Raw genomic sequence first — 19,516 nt, 5'->3', positions numbered from 1 at the left:
CAACTGACACCAGTAGGTTGGGAAAGAGAATTTGATCAGAGAATTAATCAGAACCTTTTTAGGGGTCCAAGTAAATAGTGTCAATGAATCACACCAATTCACATACGTCTTGATGTGGTCAAATTTAAAAAGTTAGTAATGCAAGATTTATTTTTATTTTTATTTTTTTAAGAAGCAAGTTTTCTTCAGCAAGCTTTCTCCTTCTATAGAGTTTTATTTTACAGCACATTTCATCAAAAGGGTCAGCAATTTTATGCATCACCCCAGTTCTTTATAAAAAAATATTATAACTACATTTTAGTGTTTTGGTAAAAATGCCAACCTTAAGAATACATTATTTAAATATAAACCATTTTATATTTGATCTCAATATTTTGGTTAAGATTATTATTAAATCTATTTGCCACCTATCTTGCTACTCTAGGCTGTTCACAACCATAAAAAATGAAGAAATAAAAAGAAAGTTTAAACAAAGCAAAAGTAATAGAACAATAAATAGATAGCACAAGAAAAAGAAAACAAAATGCATCAATATGACTAGTAAAAAAAACTGATAGCAACTGGATGGATTTAACTGGTCGAAATAATTCAAAACCTAATGCTCAATATGATGATGATGATGATGAATGTTGCTTTGCATGTACACTGAGAGCTTCTGCACCCGAGACAAATTCTTTGTATGTCTAATCATACGTGGCCAAATAAAATATTCAATTCCATTCCTGGGATAATTTCAGTTGAAGTATCTACTTTGCAATTTCCATTATAAAAATTGTTATTGTCCATTAATATTAATGTATATCTTTGATATATTTATTTGGTTGATGTTCTGTTATATATATATTGTAAGTTTATTGTAAAACTATCTTGGAGGTTTTTAAACTGAGCAGTATACAAATCTGTGGAAGTAAGATTTGTAGTTCAACCATCTCCCTGATGGGTTTCCTAGTTGTGATGCATTTGAAGCTTTTCCAGTTGTTTTGTTATGTCCTCTTCAAAAACCTCTTTTTGGCGTCTCTTTTCTACTTGCATCTCTTTGGTGGATATGTTGCTTTTATTTTGTGAAGGAAAAATTTCCTTCTCTAATAGCTTCCTTGGCACTATTGCCACTGCTTATTAACTGCATTGATGAGCTGGTGGACTTGTGGAGACCTTTCCTGACCTGCAATATTTATCCTAGCTGAGTTTCTATTCCTGCGGTTTGAGTAACCCCAGATGCAGTGGAGACATTTGACCTTTTTGGCTTTAATTTCATTTTTGAGAAGTTTCCTTTTCTGAAGTCAAAAGGAACTATTTTGGATTTACTTGGCAATTTTCCACATAAATATACATTAAGTTTGATAATGTTATACTCATTCTTTCCAATTGATTCAACAACATTCCCATCTTATATAAGGTCAGAGGTGGGCTACCAGCAGCCCTCAAGGGCCTTTGATGTAGCCTTTGCTCTCTGTCATTTGCCAGCCCTTTCCTGACTTACTGATACTGCAACTGCAGCTGATTTTCTGGAAAGCTGTTTTTGCAAGATCCAGTTTCCAGAGTCTTATCCATACTGACACCAACAATGCTTTACTTCTGTAATAAGAATATTCAATGGTCAGCATGTCTTGTTAAGGAAAACTGGCATTATAGCAATGGCTGCAGCAATGGTAAATCAGAAGATGACAGAGAAGTACAAAGGAACAGAAAATCTTTAAATTTTCCTCCTAGCAGACTAAACTGTATTGGGATCAAGAGAGGATCAGGCTTCAAATAACTTCAAACATTAAAAACCTTAATATGGTATTTTTGCTTTTCTGTAAACATCACTCAATACACCATATGAGAAAGACACACAATAACCAACTCAGCTATCCACTCAACTGGAATCAATCTTTTTTCATCCACGATACTAGTATCAACTGCTCTTTGGAAAAGTTCCTATAAGTTAGTTTTAAAATATTTACTGTACATTTATTTACAATACATTATTTTTATGGGGTTTTTTAAGTATCCCATTAAAAATACATACATAAACCAGCAGAATTTGAAAAGAAAAATGCTATCTACCTTCTTTGCTGCAACTACGTGACTGAATATATGGATGCCTGATAGGCTGCCAGCATGGATTTGGGAATGGGAATGTAGCTTGAACGGCCATGTTGTGCAAAAATAGTTAGCCTGCAAACCACTTCACTCTGTGTGTGCATGTGTCTGGACTGAATGAATGTAACCTCCGTCCTACCATAATAGCAATAGCATTTGACTTACATACCGCTTTACAGTCCTTTACAGCCCTCTCTAAGTGGTTTACAGAGTCAGCCTATTGCCCCCAACAATCTGGATCCTCATTTTATCAACCTCGGAAGGATGGAAGGCTGAGTCAACCTTGAGCCATTCAGAATCGAACTCCTGGAGCCTGCAGTACTGCATTCTAACCGCTGCGCCATCACAGTTCTAATTACCATACAGTATGTTGTCCTTAACATAAGCAAGTTTCCCATCCTGCACCAGGATGTTATGTCCAATGTCACTTTCTCTATGGCTAGTTGTGTGTCGGCTATTTCAGGATACAATAAACTAGATGAGACATCTGACACGTATTTGATTTTTTTATGAATACCTGGCAAGAAGAATGGAAGAGGCAAATGAGGTCTATGCCATAGGAAGAAGGTAAAGGAACATGGAACTTTGTGCTGTTTGTGATCCTTGTGTGTGAGAGACCACATACCTTATATGATTTCATTACTCTTTTACTTTTGCACTTAATTACCTTTTCAGATTACAGCATTATTTTCCAGATGAAGCTTATAATCACTATGTGAAAATTACAAAATACATATCCAAGAATCAAGTTTGCATCACTAATACAAACATACAAGCAATACAAACATATTGCCCGTATTAGATGTTCTGTTTCAAAAATGTACCTCTAAGTTGGAAAAAAAATCATCTTTTTTTTTTAAAAAAATGAATACAGTTCATTACATGTAGCCCAAAGTAAACAGGATAATATTTATCCAAGAAAGGAATGCTTGATACAAAATCATTTCAAATAAAAAGTTAATATGTTGGATTTAGAGTTAGCTGTCTAGGTCTAGAGGAGATTGCCTGTCAGCAGTACAAACCGGGTACAGCAAGAAATTTTGTTAGTATCTTCTCAATTGCCAACCACCTTCAGCTACTCCCCCACACAGTATAGAGTTGTTCAAACTTCCAAAATATTGAGTGGGAGGACGCTGATGCCTACAACAGAGAAGGAAAAATTGCTTTTGCACATACGATCCATCCGCTGACCATATTTCCCACTTGGAAAATATTTTTTGACTTTTACAGATAACAACAGAGGTAAACTTCTTAAAAAGATGTAAAACTCTCCAAAATGGCTATCTGACACACCAGTTTAATTTGTATTTATATTTCTGTTATTGTTGGGCTCAGAGCTACTTGAGAAGGGGAAGGCAAGCAATGCCTTTTCATGTAGCATTAAAGATTTAGAGGAAAAAGTAGAATACATATGTGTGTACTATGTGCACATGTATGTATGTATCTTTCCCAGTCAAGAGTAGGATGTTACTCATCCCGAAGACAATTTAAAAATGAGACAAAGTGCTGCAGCACTTGACATTTAAAAGACATAACCAATAGGCCTGCATATGTTCTGGAAAGTTTGCGTTCTTATCCTTAGAACTGTCTCTCTCCTACCATCCGTGGGACCTCTAAATACATCATGACTCCATAGCGCACCACTTCTTCCTAGCCAGGCATATAAAATGTCAGCACAAGCTAAGCAACTTTCACAAGTGTCATTTACAAGAGATTATGTTACACTCCCTGTGCAAATCATATCTCATTTTCACTCCCTTCTCTAAGAGGCTTGGGCCAATAAGCATTTAGGAATGTTGAACGGCAATAGCAATAGCACTTAGAGGTTAAATACTGTCCCATAGTGCTTTATAACTATCTAGGGACAGTTTACAATGTCAGTATATTGCCCAATGTTCTACGGTTGCTTCTTTTCTCATGTCCTTTTTGTCTTCTTTGCTCCTCTGTGCAAATGTGATGAATAATCCCCTTTTCAAGTGATTAGTCTTACTTACCGGGTTTTCCCGAAAATAAGACCTGGTCTTATTTTTTTATTTTTTTTTTGTCTCCGAAAGAGGCACCAGATCTTATTTTTTGGGGGGGGGGTGTTGTCTTTTCCATTCATCTCTGGCACTGACAGCCCTGCCCAGCCGGCCCATTCCTTTTGCGGCCAAAGAAGCAGCTTCATTCTGCAGCTAAGAATGGAGCTCTGGCTTGCATTTTGCAATCAAAGGCCTTTCCAGAAGGCTACTGCAGCTGAGAACCAAGCTATGGATTCAATCTTACTGCAAAAAACAAACCAAATATGAACACCAGGAAAAATTTAAACTAGAAAAGTTTAATAAATAACCAAGCTTTCGTCGGAAAACTACCGACATCGTCAGGGTTTAATGCTAGTCAATGGGGGAAACTTTTATAGGATTAATCCGAGTTTGCATCCGGCTCCTGGACCTCGTCACTGGTCCTAGCTGATTGGGTTGTGTTTTTGATGTATCCTTAGCATCTATATCTTTTCTACTCCCCTTAACTGTATATGTATCACCACTCACCCCCTTGTCACAGGTTCTTAAGTCAGAAGACACCCTTCCCCCCCTTTTTTGGCTGTTGCCTCCATATTCTTTGTCCCCTTTTCATCTAAGCTCCCATTATTTCTCACCCCACTAAACTACGTATTGGGTGTCTCCCCCTGCTCTTTTCCTTCTGTTCCCCTCCCCCCACCTACATGGGTGTGATTCATGTGTGTATCATTGCTCCTGGCCTCTACTCTCTTCACCCTTTTTTCGATGTTCCCTGCACTCGTATCATCTCGGGCGTCGCCTCGCAATTCTCGCTGGGATCCGCAGTTCTTGCTCAACACCGGGCATCCGTGCTTGCCTCTCACGGAGGCACCGTTGCGCCGCGCGCATGGATCCACATGCTCTTCGCCCGTGGTCCTGCGCCTACACACCAAATGGGTTGGTGAGGTGACTTTCCTTCCTCTTGGGCGCAATCGTGTTACCATCACGGGTAGAACCTTGCATAACCAAGCTATGGACTGAATCCATAGCTTGGTTCTCGGCTGCAGTGTCCTTCCGGAAAGGCTGCTGATTCTGAAATGCAAGCCTTGGGATGCCATAGAAGTAGACCAGCGAGGAGAGGTAAGTGGGTATAGGGCACATGGGACACCTTCACACCCCCACCCCAGCTTTATTTTTAGGTGTGTGCCTCACCCTAAAACTAGGGCTTATTTTGGGGGAAGGGCTTATATTAGGCCAACCCCCCAAAATCAAGCTAGGGCTTATTTTCGAGGTAGGTCTTACTTTTGGGGAAACACGGGTACTAGTAAGGGCACATATCATATACAGGTGATTTAAATATGTAAGACACATCTATATTTCAAATATGGCACTAAATAAAGCAGGCACTTTCATCTGATAAGTCTGTTGCCACAATTCCTCCCAATGAGGTAGAATACATTCTATAATCCAATAAAGGCAAAGATTGTGATGGCAGCTAAGGCAAGCTCACTGATTTAACTGTAACTTTTATCTTTTCTTATCTGCACTTTCAAGAAGCCAACATTTCCACACATTGTTCAATGTAAAACACAAGTTCTTGTTGACTTTATATATCATCTATGCTTTCTAACACAGGGGTCCCCAACCCCTGGTCATGAACCGGCACTGGGCCTCAGCATGCCAGAAACCGGTCCATGCAAACAAGCAAAGCCCATCCACAGGATGCAGGAAGCACGTAAAACCACGCCGTCTCTGGTCCGCAGAAAAAACTCTCTCCATGGAACCGGTCCCTGGTGTCCAAAAGGTTGCGGGCCTCTGTTCTAACACATTATTCTAGAACACATTGTAACAGTTCATATGTCAAAATAAATAGAATTCTTCAGAAACGAGTGTTCTGTTAATTGGGAATACTGGTACTTATGTTTAATTTATGCAGAATGCTGAGGATCAAACACAGAGTGTTGTATAGGGATAAAAGGGCTGCAATTGCAGGACTGTAGTAAAGACTGGGAATCCCTCTTTGAGATTTAAGAGAGAGTTCTGAATTGAAAGTAGTATCTCCGCTCCCTGCCTTCATAGAAAAATCTCTGGCATAAGGAAAGGAGAAACAGGATAAAATTGGCAGGCTTTTGTATACTGTATATAAGAACCAAAATTTTCCCTGTCCTCAACTATGTCCCTGATGGAGAAAATTTAGAACTCTGAAGCTCCTAGAAAAAAAAACCCAAACCCTACAATATTGGTTCTACTGGGTGGGATTAAGAAACCTGGAACAAAGCGATAAAACTGCTGCTTCTGAATGACTTTCATCTTGTCATTAAACACTGGATACTTCAAACAAAGGTAACAGGGTTCCCGTTAGGAAATCTACCATACTACTAACAAATATATATGTGTGCATACATGCATACATACATACAGTATCACTTTCTGAACAGCATAGGATAAAAATCTGCTTCATCTCCCCAATTACCCAATCATTGAGTAGCTGGCAGTAGCACGTAGATTTATATACTGCTTCACAGTGCTTCACAGCCCTATCTAAGCAGTTTACAGAGTTAGTCTATTGCCCCCAACAATCTGGGTCCTCATTTTACTGATCTCGGAAGGATGGAAAACTGAGTCAACCTTAAGTCGGTGAGAATCAAACTGCCAAACTGCTGGCAGCCGACAGTCAACAGAATTAGCCTGCAATATTGCATTCTAACCATTGCACCACCACGGCTGTTAACTATTTACTTTGTCATTTTCTAAATAGTAAAATAATCTTTTCAAGGACTGATTGTTACTATTAGCACTAACATGCAAGTGCTGCAGAGTATTGGAACATTCTTGAATATGCTCAGGCTTATCACTTTGATAAACAGAATTATAAAGACGTCTTAAATATTTGATAGGCTAATACAGTGGTTCTCAACCTGTGGTCCGCGGACCTGAGGGGCCTCAATGTCGTCATGGGGTCCACGAAGGCTTAAAGAAATGTTATGATTTAAATCTTGAGTTAAGTCTTGGGGGGATCCGTGGCCACAAAAGATATTTAAAGGGGTATCCATGGTGAAGAAAAAGTTGAGAACCACTGGTCTAGTACAAAAGCAGACGAGATTGTTTCTTTGCTTGTTTAAAAGGGAGTGTGGAAGTGCATAACCTCTTATTTCACAGTGATTGGAAAAATAAGTAAGAATTCTTAGGGTGATTCCAAATAGTCCAGCCATTTACATTGTACACTTGTACAGAAAGTTGCACGATGATTAAAAATTACTGTAATTTGTTTCCTTGTCCTAAAACCCGCAATCTGCAATCCCACAAAGAAGTAAAACCAGATTTAACTTTCTGAGAAGTAATCAGGTTGGCAACAGTCACTTAATTCCTGGAATTTCAATATTCTTGGGCAATGCATTTTGCAATAGTGTTTAACTGGATATTTGAAGTTCCTTCGTATATGGTACCTGAAACAAACCATCAGGGGGAAAAAAATGAATCAGGGAGGCATACAAAAACTGATTAAAGCACTTTCAGCAAACACCCTTCTGTAAAGATTCAATACGTAATCAAGGGCGAGCTAAACATTCTATAATGTATTTTAATAGGAATGTTTGCAACCTGCGGTTTGTTAGCCTTTCAGTAGATACATAAAACTTTATCACAAGGTAAATGTAAGGGAGGCAATCAATTGCTGTTAGCCCTTTGTATAGTCCAGACACAAAGCTCAACCATGAGTACAAACGTTATCTTTACTGTAAGCTTACATTAACATAATTTTGCAAGACTGAACATATTTCTCCTCTATGTTCCTTTTACTCCCTGAAAAACTAGGGACTAGTTTCTGATTTTCCATTCTCCCTCCTGGCTCTGAGAAATCTTCTACATGCTGTTTGTCTAGTCTGCAGCTCCTCCTCCTATCTCTCAACGTTATACTCACAGGCTATTACATTGATATGGATGAAATTGTTATATTTATTTCAGTGACAAGCTGTATAAATGACAGTTCAGTGGAGTTAGGGATATATTAATCACTAAGTCGTTTACTGATGAAACAATGATTGGATTTATACATTGTTCTAAAGCGTGATTTATTTTATTTTGATTGATCATGTATCAGCTCAGCCATAAGCCATGATTTAAAGCATTATGTGTGAACAAAACCATCATGGCTTACTTAACAAGGATATGAATTAATTAATTAAATGAAAGGAAGAAAAATAAATACACTGTGTGTGAAATTAAGAGAAAGGATGTAGTTGAACTGAATGAAGGTGGTGTAACATTTATACACAGAATTGATGAGGATATTCAGGGAAGTGAGATGAATGAAAAGGCTAAAATGGATGTAATAAGAGTATTTGGTTATGTTCACCACCTTGAGTTATTTATAAAGTAATAAAGGTAGGATAAAAATCTAATAACTAAATCTAATGAATAATATATGCACATAAACATGCCTACAAAGGAAAATTACTGTGAACTTTAACTACTCCTCCTCTAAGAAAATTAGATAGAAGAAATGTATCAGTTTTTGTTACCATATTTTCAACTCATCTAAGCCAACCATTATATTTTAAAGGAAAATTACTAAGGAAAAAGAAAAGAAAAATTCTTCTTTTCAGATAAATGAAGAATTTGTCACTGAATATCTATCAGAAAACTCTTAAAATTGATGTTTAACAGCTTTGCAATAATTAAATTCTGAATTCAATATAATGCAACATAGAAATGCATCATACATAACTTACCAATCTTGCAGTCCCTGTAAAATTTTTCAACCGGATAATCTTTCGTGAAGCCAACTCCACCCATCCATTCAATACATTTACTTGTTGTTAGAGTTGCAACCTTTAAGATATACAGTAAGACTATTCTGAGGGTTTATGAACTCTTTGGTTTCTACTATTAACCACCCCTCTAATAAATACATTACAAAAAATACAAAACATTAATCAAATAATGCCATGTTCAGCTAGTGATGCATAATTAAAGAGCTCTAAAGCTTATGGATTTTGGTTGGGGAAACTATAATTATTTTGATCATAGCAGTTTATTATGAAATATAATTTGCCATATAACCTGGGAAGAATCTGACAAAGATCTTTGATATTCACATGACAAAAAAATTAAATGGGGATGCTTAAACCAAACCAGACTAAATGTTTGATCTCATGTCAACCTGCAGTTGAATTTTATTTCAGAGATAACAATTCTGTATATGATTCAATTTACACTCTTCAGTAAGATAAAATTTGCAGTGATAGCACATTCTAATTTGTTTGTATTTAATTTCTTACTTTAAGAGGGTCTATTAGCCATTGAAAGCCAGTTTGGTGTAGTAGCTAAGGCATCAAGCTAAAAAATTAGGAGACTGTGAGTTGTAATCTTGCCTTTCGCGCAAAGCTAGCCAGTCACTTTCTTTCAGCCCTAAGAAGGAAGCAATGCAAACCACTTCCCAAAAAAACCTTACCAGAAAAGCTGCAGGGAGTGGTCCAAGGCAGCAAAAATATCTCCCAAAAACAAAACTCTACTCACAAGTCCTTTGGGACCAGAGCAGCATATAAGTCCTATCAAGTTTGCAGAGAAACACACACAAAATCGAAATTTATAATATAATTTCTGTCTTTTAAAGTAGGAAATAATTTATTCTTTCTTTTTTAAATAATCCTATAAAATATATTTAAGGTTCCATTTTTCTCCTCTACATAGCTGGCTGAAACAAAGAGAGTTGAGATCTGAAAGAAACAATAATTCCCCTTCAGTTCTGCTTAAAATTTAAACAGAAAAAAAAAAAATAGAGCGTACCTCTGCTGCATAATATTTAGCCATGCTTGCTTGTTTTATAAATGGTTTCCCAGTTTCTGCAAATCGGGCAGCATTATAGACCAGCAACCTTGCAGCTTCAATCTGAATGGCTACTTGAGCAATCTGATGTTGTAGTCCCTTAGAAATAAAACTTATATTGAAACATTAGCTTCAGGAAAAATTAAATCTTCTTTCATGACCATCAACTATACATGGAGTTCTCAATCTTATGGTAGCGTCTTTGCAATTCTTAAGCAATCCTTTACTCAGTTATAAATCTAATTGTGCTTGAAAGTGCTTAGTTATGAGTGAGTGTGTAAAGGTCAGTGGCTAGAATGGCCAAAATTGAATTAAAAACTGGACAAAGAAGGGGAAATCACTGTTGTCACTGTCATTCATCAAAATGTGTTACATACAGTACTATATATAATATGTATTACAACTGCTATCAGTATTGACAATGCAGATGAATTCTGTAACAATTTTGTCATGATATATGAAATAATAAAAGGTAAAGAATTTTCATCTGGAACGGTAGTCACATTTTAGATATGTTGTTCAATTTAATACTTTGTGGTTATTATTTATTTAGTTTATGGCATATCATACATGGACTAGCAATATATTACTTTGTGGTAAATACTTAGTATTAACTGCTGTAGAATAGTAACATTACAGTATGGTTTATAATGTTTATCTCTATCAGTCATAATTATTTATATTTTATGTTTATATCTCTTGCACAGAACACATCAATCAATACCTGAAAATCAAAAATGCTTTTTCCAAACTGGGTTCTTTCCTTTGTGTATGGGATAGTATGATCAAAACACCCCTGTGCTAATCCCAGCATCTGTGTGGAGATAAACAAACATTAAAATTATTGCAAAGCACCTTAATTCACACATAGCGACTTAATTTCATAGAAACTATTGAAATAGGTTTATAACTAAATAGCGGTTCCAGAAGGCCAGGTAACTTAATCCTAGATTTGTTCATTCTAAAATAGTGCTGGCATGCTGTCCTAACATAGTCAGCTAATATGACCAGCTATAAAATGTCTTCTGTTAAAAAAGAATTAATGAGGAGTAAGAGAAGTACTGTGGCAAAGAATAGATTACAGAGTTATCTGCTTTACTCCAAAGGTTTGGATTAGTATTTTTGAAACATTCTGCACAACAAAAGACATCTAATCTGCCAAATAGGGGACTTCACAAAGAACCCAAACATAGCGCAAGAATGATAAACTGTCTTTCACAAGAATTAAATCCAGGAAAAAGTTACAAGACTTCAAATGGACTATTCAGAGCAGCTATAGATACATATTGGAATTTCTAGGATTGTCTTAGCAGAATAATTATTCTATCAATGTCATTTTGATGGATCTCTTATGATCATTTATCATCCATACAAAGAGTAACTGTAATATTTAATATTAAGATTAGACAGCAGCTGTGATTCAACAATTTATGCAGCTAATTCCATGCCCTCAAAGAAGCTATGATTTCATTTGATTGAAAAATAGTTCCCTTCTCTTTTGTTGATTATATAGTATATACGAAGAACAGAGTCATGGCATAACTTTATGGAAAGAGGTAAATGTACAATTGTATTTGTGACCATCATAAAGAAGATCAGAAGTCACAACTTGATATCATTTTTTTCTTTTCTAATTTTCATATATTTTTTCTTTTCTTTTTCTACCTTGGCTTTTTTTCTTTTTTCCCCATTTCCCCTTCTTATTCTATTTTAGTCTGAACTCGTTTTTCCTTGTTTCTAAAACTTTCAATAAAATTACATTAAAAATAAAAATAGTTCCTTTTTTCATAATAAGCGATTTCTGAAACAGATGGCATTTTCAAATAGTTGATGGCAACTATTTTCCAGTTTACTCACCTGCGCAGCTATGCCAATTCTTCCTGTATTCAGCATTCCAATAGCATACTTATAACCCTGACCAACTTGTCCCATTATATTGCTTTCAGGGACCTACAAAAACAAAATAAAAACAAAAAACAAAAAAAAAATATAATCAGTATTGACTCCTTTTTTTGTTGTTTCCAAAAATAAAAAGGCCATTATTATGACACTGCATTCAAAAACAGTTCTGGGAAAATCTAGTTTTAAATGGCGATATCCAAATTTTAGAAATAAATAAATAAAAACAAAGCAGAAAACCAAAATGGTGCAGTTTTTGATATTCAGAAATTGGCTTTAAGCTTGGTTAATTATAAATTATGGCCATGTGCCTTCCAATTGATAACATGTTTAATATATTAGGCTATCACCCATCTGTACAAAATGCAAACCTGAAATACATCATTCTCTTTCCAAATTCATGGGCTCCTATAACTTTAGCCTACTGACTTACTTCATAGAATTAGAAATTCAGAACACTGCTTTACAGGTTTTATTCTACCTTCACATTTTCAAATGTTACAGGACATGTAGATGCTGCTCTGATTCCCAGCTTATCTTCTTTCTTTCCTACATGCAGGCCATCTGTATTACGGTCTACTATGAAACATGTAATTCCTTTATAGCCCTGGGAAAAAAAGTAGATACAATAATACATTAACCATGCGGTGAGTATATGCCAGATAAATATATTCCAACCCTTGCAAAATAATTCATACTCAAAGTTCTATTCAAAAAAGGGGATCCTTCTTTGAGCATCCATAATTGGGAATTACTTTTTCCTACAGTGGTGATCCAACTAAAGTTCCTGCCATAGCATCGTATTTTATATCAAGACTCGCATGGATTCTCTAAGCACCATGGTTAATATAATAAATAGTGTTTGGTTTGGGGACACAATGCCCGTACCATTCCACACCACTTGTGGATCATCTGTACAGATATACATACAAACCTCAAATGAATAAAAAACTACAAAATTTCGTGAAACTTCAGGGTAAATTGCTCATTCAGGCAAGGAATCTGAAATTACATAAGATTTTGTTTCATTAAATGAGATTCAAGGAGTTATCTCTCATGAGGTTTGGCATTTTAACGAAACTTCAGCTGCATTAAAAATGTGTGCTTGTCAATTTACAGCAGGGGTGTCAAACTGCCGGCCCGCGGGCCGATGAATCATAGCAAAACCGTGCCCACCCCATTGCCGGCAATGGCAAAAAAGTTGCGCTACGTTGCGACATGTCATGTGAAGGTGTGAGTTTGATACCGCTGCTTTACAGCATAAGATCTGCAACATTCTCCTGGATAGGTGAAGAGATTACCAGCCTCTGATTAGAAGCAAACTGTTTGAGACCAAGATAGCTTGAAAACATTGAAGCAAAGAAAAGAAAAGCAGGCTATTTATTGTTTGCATTGTAATTGGATCAACTCTGCCTTCAAAGACAGTCTGTTCCCGAATAATCCTTTAGGCCATCTGCAAGTGGTCAAAACTTCAATCTTCAGTGTGGTCACAAAGTACCAACACCTTATTTTCAAGCATAGTAGGCTTTGCTGTTCACCATTAGTCTGAACAAGCAGGTCTCCTCAGATTAAGGGGGAAAAAACCCTGGAACAGAGGCAAAGATCATGATTTCTGCCTCTATTTGTCTGTTGAAGTTTCCAAGCAGGTGAAGATAGTCTATAAGCTGAAGTTTTATGTGAAAATGGCAACTGGAAAAAGCAAGATGAAAGGTTGGCATTATCCTATATTTTTAACCTTAGTATTGCAATACATGTACAATCACATTACAGTGATTTTAACTACTTACTGCTGAAGGGTTTGTATTTGCCATCACCAAAAAAATTCCTGCTTGTTCTGCAAAGCTAATCCACATCTTTGATCCATTGATGATGTAGTAATCCCCTTGCTTTTCAGCCTGAGTCCTCATGGAGAAAGCATCACTGCCAGCTCCTGATTCAGAAATGCAGATGGCGCCCATCTACCATTTAACATAGAATTCAGTTGTCAGCTAATTCCACTGGACACTGAACATCTAGGTTTGGCAAAGTAATCAGAGAAATCTTTCCTTTTATGGTATTGGCCTTGAAAAAGGTCAAGACAATTTATAAAATACAGAGGCAAAGGCTTGGATACTATTGTATTGACACAATTAGCCATTGATATAATGATAAAGGCAAGTAGTCAATCAAGAAAAACATTTGAAAAGCTTTCTCTTTATAATAGTTTTGAAGGATATGCTATTTAAATGTAATTAGCCATGCCACCTTTTCTATTTCACACATATATTTACTGCATATTTGATCAGGTCAAAGCTATTAATTTAAATTTGTGTAAAGATGCTCCCTCCTAATATTTTTAAATATTTTTTATTTATTTATTAATGTTTGGTTTTTTATGGCCTGTTTTTTATTGTATGCCATTCAGAGTCATGTTCATGAGATGGACGGCTATATAAATGTGATAAATAAAAAAATGAAATATTTAATAATTTAATAAAATGTAACATTTAAAAGTAACGTTTCAGACTTCTGTCAAAAACCACTAGACTGACCTTGGTTTTCTAGTCAGTGAAATACGCTATAATTTTGAACTTCAAAATTTGCAAGTATCCAAGACAGTGAATCTAAGTAAGAGATTATGTTTTAAAATACAGACATTTAATATCTAATAAATCAGTAGCAACTCTACGTACAGTAGGCAGTCCTCGACTTTCAACCATTCATTTAGCGGCCATTCGAAGTTACAATCACACTTTAAAAAGTGACTTACAATGGATCTTCACACTTACGAACATAGCAGCATCATGTGATCAAAATTCGGACAGTTGGCAATTATGATGGTTGCAGTATATTGGGGATAACCTTTCTAACTGGCTTCCCACAAGCAAAATCAATGAGGCAAACTGGATTCACTTCACTGCAGGAGTTTAACGACCATGGCAAAAAAAAAAAAGATCGTAAAACTGGCTGCAACTTACTTAACAACTGCCTTGCTTAGCAACAGAAATTCTGGTTCTAATTGTGGTCATAAGTCAAGGACTGCCTGTGCAATTCCAATTGGGAGTATGCTAATGTTAACTTGAACATCACAGTGTTTCAGTGTAACCTGCATGTTGATTGGGATCTTAATTTCATATTAATAGTAATATTACTCACCAAATTTATGTTTTAACTTATTCATGAATGTACTTTACCTACCATGTCTTTTGCCAACCTGGGCAAATAGGTTCTCTTTTGTTCTTCTGTGCCATATGTTGTAAACATTTTATTAGTGAAAGTATTCTGGAGTTCACACGCAAGTGATACCGATGGGTCAACTTTGGCTAACTCCTCAACAACCAGAATGGTAGAAAAGAAAGAAGATCCGGTTCCTCCATATTCTGCTTCAAGCTCAATACCCATTAACTAAGAAAAACAGGATAATTTTTTGTTATGGAGAAGAAAAGTGTACAAGTCAAGATTTATACCCCAATATCAAAAATTCTAGTCAAAGCAAGAGCCACTGACATCCAATTGAATTTCTAAATAATTCCACAATTAGTTGTATAATTATTTGGGATTAAATCTAATAAGTCAATGGACTATTAGGCAGCAGACTTTGAAATCAGTGATACATAAACCACTCTTGTTGATTGCTGTGAGATCTTTATTCTTATTAAAGAATAATCAAAATGCTTGTTGCACACCACACAGGTATCTTCCCCAATCTATTTCCAATGAAGCAATTTGCTAATTGTCTGCCCTTTAAGTAGAAGATAAAGAGTAAAATCTACAGAAAAAAATGAAAACCAGCATTCTGTCCCAATGTTCACTCAGCAATGATCATAATTCATTTTTAGATTATAATACTCTAATATATATTATTATAGCTAACAACCAATATACTGCACGTACATATTCATATTGTATAAAACCTAGCATGTTCACATTGTAGTTAAAGTTGAAAAAGAAGCTTAAGTCATTTTTAAGGATAAAAAATAATGTACAAACCCCGTTTTCAAATAGTCCTTGCAATAAAAAATCATCCATTTTTGCATCTGCATCCATTTTTTGTACTAATGGAACAATTTGCTCTTGAGCAAATTTTTTTACTAAATAAAAGAAACAAGGATATAAAGGAATCAAGATTTAATGTATATATATATATATTTAAACAGCAGACTGACTGACTGCCAATACACTGCACAAACATTTAAGCTGAGGGATTCAAACAACAATATATTGGCATGTAAGGTAGTCTTTAGATCAGAGGTGTCAAACTGCCAGCCCATGGTCCGGTTACATCATACAGAGGCCGTGCCCACCCCAGCTCCGGCAATGTAAAAAATACAATACATCATGACACGTCACGTGACGTGGTGAGTTTAACACCCGTGCTTGTGAAGAACAGTGCTAGAAGAACTGAATTTATTGCACTCATATTATTAGCATGCCTTTAGCATAAACAGTCAGTGTTCTGTCCTTCAGAATTGCACAGACTGCTATTTGCACAATACCAAGGTAGGAGCAAATATTTTACAAATTAACCCATTTACAAACTATTATAAATACTGGATTTGGGGTATTTCTCTATTAGGTACTTATATAATCTTTTAAAATCAAGCTTCCATCACTAAGGTTTTCCAAAATCTGATCTTGTTACTGTTGTATCAGCACAAAAAAAGTTGAGCAATTCTAGAAGTTGTTTAAATCACTGGTGGAAATCGTGCCAAATTTATAGAGGAATTTGCTGAAAGAATTTGAATCTGTTTAATTACACTGGACACATTACCTGATTCTTTAATCATTAACTCTTCTTCTGTAAATGTCTGAAGTGGAGCACAAGTTAATCCTTCTTTGACTATATGTGGCAAAGCTTCTGATTTGAAAGATTTAGAGAGACAAGAATGAGTCATCCAATGATTTATGCAGACCGGCATGTTCCATCCTGTCTATGGGCAAAAATATTTTAGGTTGGAAAAAAAAAGAAAATATTTAGTTAATATTAGATTCAGCAAATAATGATATTTCATATAAAATCTGAACTTCTAATTTGTTCCACATGGCTGTGTTATGGATTATATATATAAGCCTTAAACATATGGGTAATATACAGGTAGTCCTCGAATTACAAGTGTAATGGAGCCTGCCCATTCCATTCATAACTAGAAAACTCGTGAATCTGAATCTGGTACGAGATCACTCCCTTGCTCGTTAAAACACACACAGCTCGTTAAGTGAACATGAGGTATCTCAGGGTGGGGAAGGCCATGGAGGGCCTAGTGCTGGAACAGGCCCCCAAGGCTTCCCCAACCCACTAAGATACCCGATAACCCGGTTGGGCCTGGAAAAGGCCTCCGAAGCCCGGATTGGGCTGTGGGGTGGTGGTGGAAGCGTTCCCTGGTCTCAAATCTGGGCAGCAGCAGCCTGGAAATGGCCTCTGGAGCATAGATCGGGCCACGGGGGGGGGGCACAGAAGCTTCTCCCGGCCTTAGATCCAAGTCGCAGTGGCCTGGAAGAGGCCTCCAGAGCCCCGATCCAGCCTCCAGAGGTACGTGGAAGCGTTCCCCAGCTTCAGTTCTGTTCTCCATTGCAGACAACAGATGCCTAAAGTACCATGAGCTCACACGAGATCAGTAGCATGAGATATCACCCCACTGATCTTGTGTGATCTTGCATTACTTTAGGTCTCCATTCTCTGCGAAAGCACTAAAGGCCTGGAGCAGCCAAGAAAGCGAAGGATCTTGACCTTCACAGGGTGAGTATTGAAGGCCTGGTGCCTAACGAGACCTGGGGTGGGGATGGGGAGGGAGGGAATAACCAGGGTGAATGTTGCAGAGCCTCTGCGGTCGCTCATAAGGGCGAATGACTTCCTGGTGCTGCAATATTCGTAACTACGGGACTTGCTTGTAAGCACTAAGAGGGAGCTCATCACATAACTTTGAACAAGTGTTAAGTGAACGCTAGTCACTTGGGGATTACCTGTATTTATTTTAAAAGGTGCTAAAAGTATCTTAACTTACGATGACTAAATATTTTCTCTTATGCCTTTTACTTCATTCTCAATTCAACTATCTTGCTTAGGTCTATGTAAATATATTAGAGTTCCTCAGTGAACTGGATAAACACAAGGTACGGTATATTTAATGTATTATAAAATGTAAACACTTTTATTTTTAAAATGAGATTTATAACAAAATCTTGAGCCTCTTTACTCAGAATTAGGTCTGCATGCAACAGGGCTCATTCTTAAGTGCAATACTGTAAGGGTTCACTTTTGCAATTAATGAAAAATGAAAAAGAATATAATATGCTGCATGCCTTTGATGTCCCAATGTGGCATATGCTTAAAGCTTGCCTATTACAGATTCCTCGCTGTGAAAAGAGCATTGGAGAGAATTTACTCGTTTCAGGGCCACATCAAGCAAATCAAAAATACTTCTGAATCTTTAATAAGTGCACAAGGAGAAATTTCAGCAACTGGACTTCTATGAAAATTAGCACAGCCATACAAAAGTTCTGATATTCCTTTCAACTTATTATCCTTGTAGTTTCTCGTTGAACAACCCTAACCTTATCCGTATCCCTTCATTACATACAACATCAATACATTCTTAATTTTAAAAGGTGACAATGCTTTAATGCTGTATCCCCTGAACACTGCAATCTCGGAGCATAAAGCTGTGGGCTGCAACCAAACGCGGCCACGTCTTGGAGCAAACACAGAGTAAGGGAACTAACTCTACTCTTAACATGTCCCCTTTGGATTCTCATCGGTTTACATACTCGGTCCAATAAATACAGCTTTTGTTCCTTGTCAAGGTTCATTTATTGCTCTAGTGCCTATAGCCTAGGCCAGTGTTTCCCAAACTTGACAATTTTAAGGCATGTGGACTTCAATTCCCAGAATTCCACAGCCAGCAATGCTGGCTGTGGAATTCTGGGAGTTGAAGTCCACATGCCTTAAAATTGTCAAGTTTGGGAAACACTGGCCTAGGCAATTAATTATGTGTTGCAAGCCACAACGTTTGCTTCACACAACACCCCAAGCTTAGAGTCTACATCTCAGAATTTATCTCCGCGTAGGCAAAACAGGCTTCATAACTTCCTCGTCTCCTTCCCACGGCAAGAACACGGATTTGTCTCGATCGGTATATTTGGACCAGCAACTTTTCTCCCCAATGCCCTAGTTATTTGAACATCTGGATGTGCCAGGCACCGACCGCGACCCTTCAGCGCGTTAAACTCGCGCTCTGCCACGGCGCCATCAAGGGCGGCAGCTCTTTGCATCTCGCCCCACCAAGTTTTACAGTCCCTTACTTTCCTGCAGCATCTCAGCAAAGCCAAAGCTCCCGCAGGTGCCATCGTTGATATCTCTAAGCTCTCTCGCTACTGCTTTATCCCAATCCGCCTTCAAGGTTGTCCGCCCACCCAGCCGCGCGAGGTTTGATAATCAGAGATTTGCATTGAGGACATCAAAGAGACAAGAGATGGTGCTATTCTTTCTACTTCTGGTTCCCGTTGGAATCCAGCATCAGCGGGGCAAGAATGATGGCGGCTCCACTCGTGTCATCCTTTCCAGAGGAAATCTTGCCATCTGCCCAAGAGACGAATCTTTGCTTAAAATTATGCTCGGATAGACGGTGTTTATGCCAACCCAAATGACTAGTTAATGCGTTGTTTTCCCGCACGCTCCGGAGGCAATCTGCGTTCGAGAGCCGGAAACTTTTGTAAAAACCATGAACCAAGCGAACTCTTTGGGAAATCCTCCT

The 19,516-nt window shown here is 37.2% G+C and overlaps 1 protein-coding gene across 2 annotated transcripts; it reads right to left on the bottom strand.

The window, feature by feature from the left end:
* Window positions 1-1,234: 1,234 nt before the first annotated feature.
* On the bottom strand, window positions 1,235-19,222 carry ACADSB (acyl-CoA dehydrogenase short/branched chain). 2 transcript variants are annotated; one of them, XM_039339309.1, is made up of 11 exons: window positions 19,065-19,222; window positions 16,537-16,696; window positions 15,756-15,856; window positions 14,964-15,170; window positions 13,574-13,744; window positions 12,268-12,393; window positions 11,745-11,837; window positions 10,612-10,701; window positions 9,849-9,986; window positions 8,792-8,891; window positions 1,235-7,507 (listed from the first exon to the last, which is right to left on the bottom strand). In XM_039339309.1, the coding sequence occupies exons 1-11, from the start codon at window positions 19,107-19,109 to the stop codon at window positions 7,437-7,439; spliced, it is 1,302 nt and encodes a 433-aa protein (XP_039195243.1). In that variant the 5' UTR covers window positions 19,110-19,222; the 3' UTR covers window positions 1,235-7,436. The 2 variants fall into 2 exon arrangements, with proteins under 2 accessions (XP_039195243.1, XP_039195331.1); XM_039339397.1 differs by lacking the exons at window positions 15,756-15,856; window positions 19,065-19,222 and having other exon boundaries at window positions 16,537-16,666.
* Between the last annotated feature and the right edge of the window lie 294 nt (window positions 19,223-19,516).

The sequence above is a fragment of the Crotalus tigris genome, unplaced genomic scaffold (genome assembly GCF_016545835.1).
Source record: "Crotalus tigris isolate CLP2741 ecotype Arizona unplaced genomic scaffold, ASM1654583v1 scf7180000017536.10889498, whole genome shotgun sequence".
In the NCBI taxonomy this organism is placed as follows: Eukaryota; Metazoa; Chordata; class Lepidosauria; order Squamata; family Viperidae; genus Crotalus; species Crotalus tigris.
Note: the sequence above shows the minus strand (reverse complement) of the source record. Positions and strands in the feature narration are given on the sequence as shown.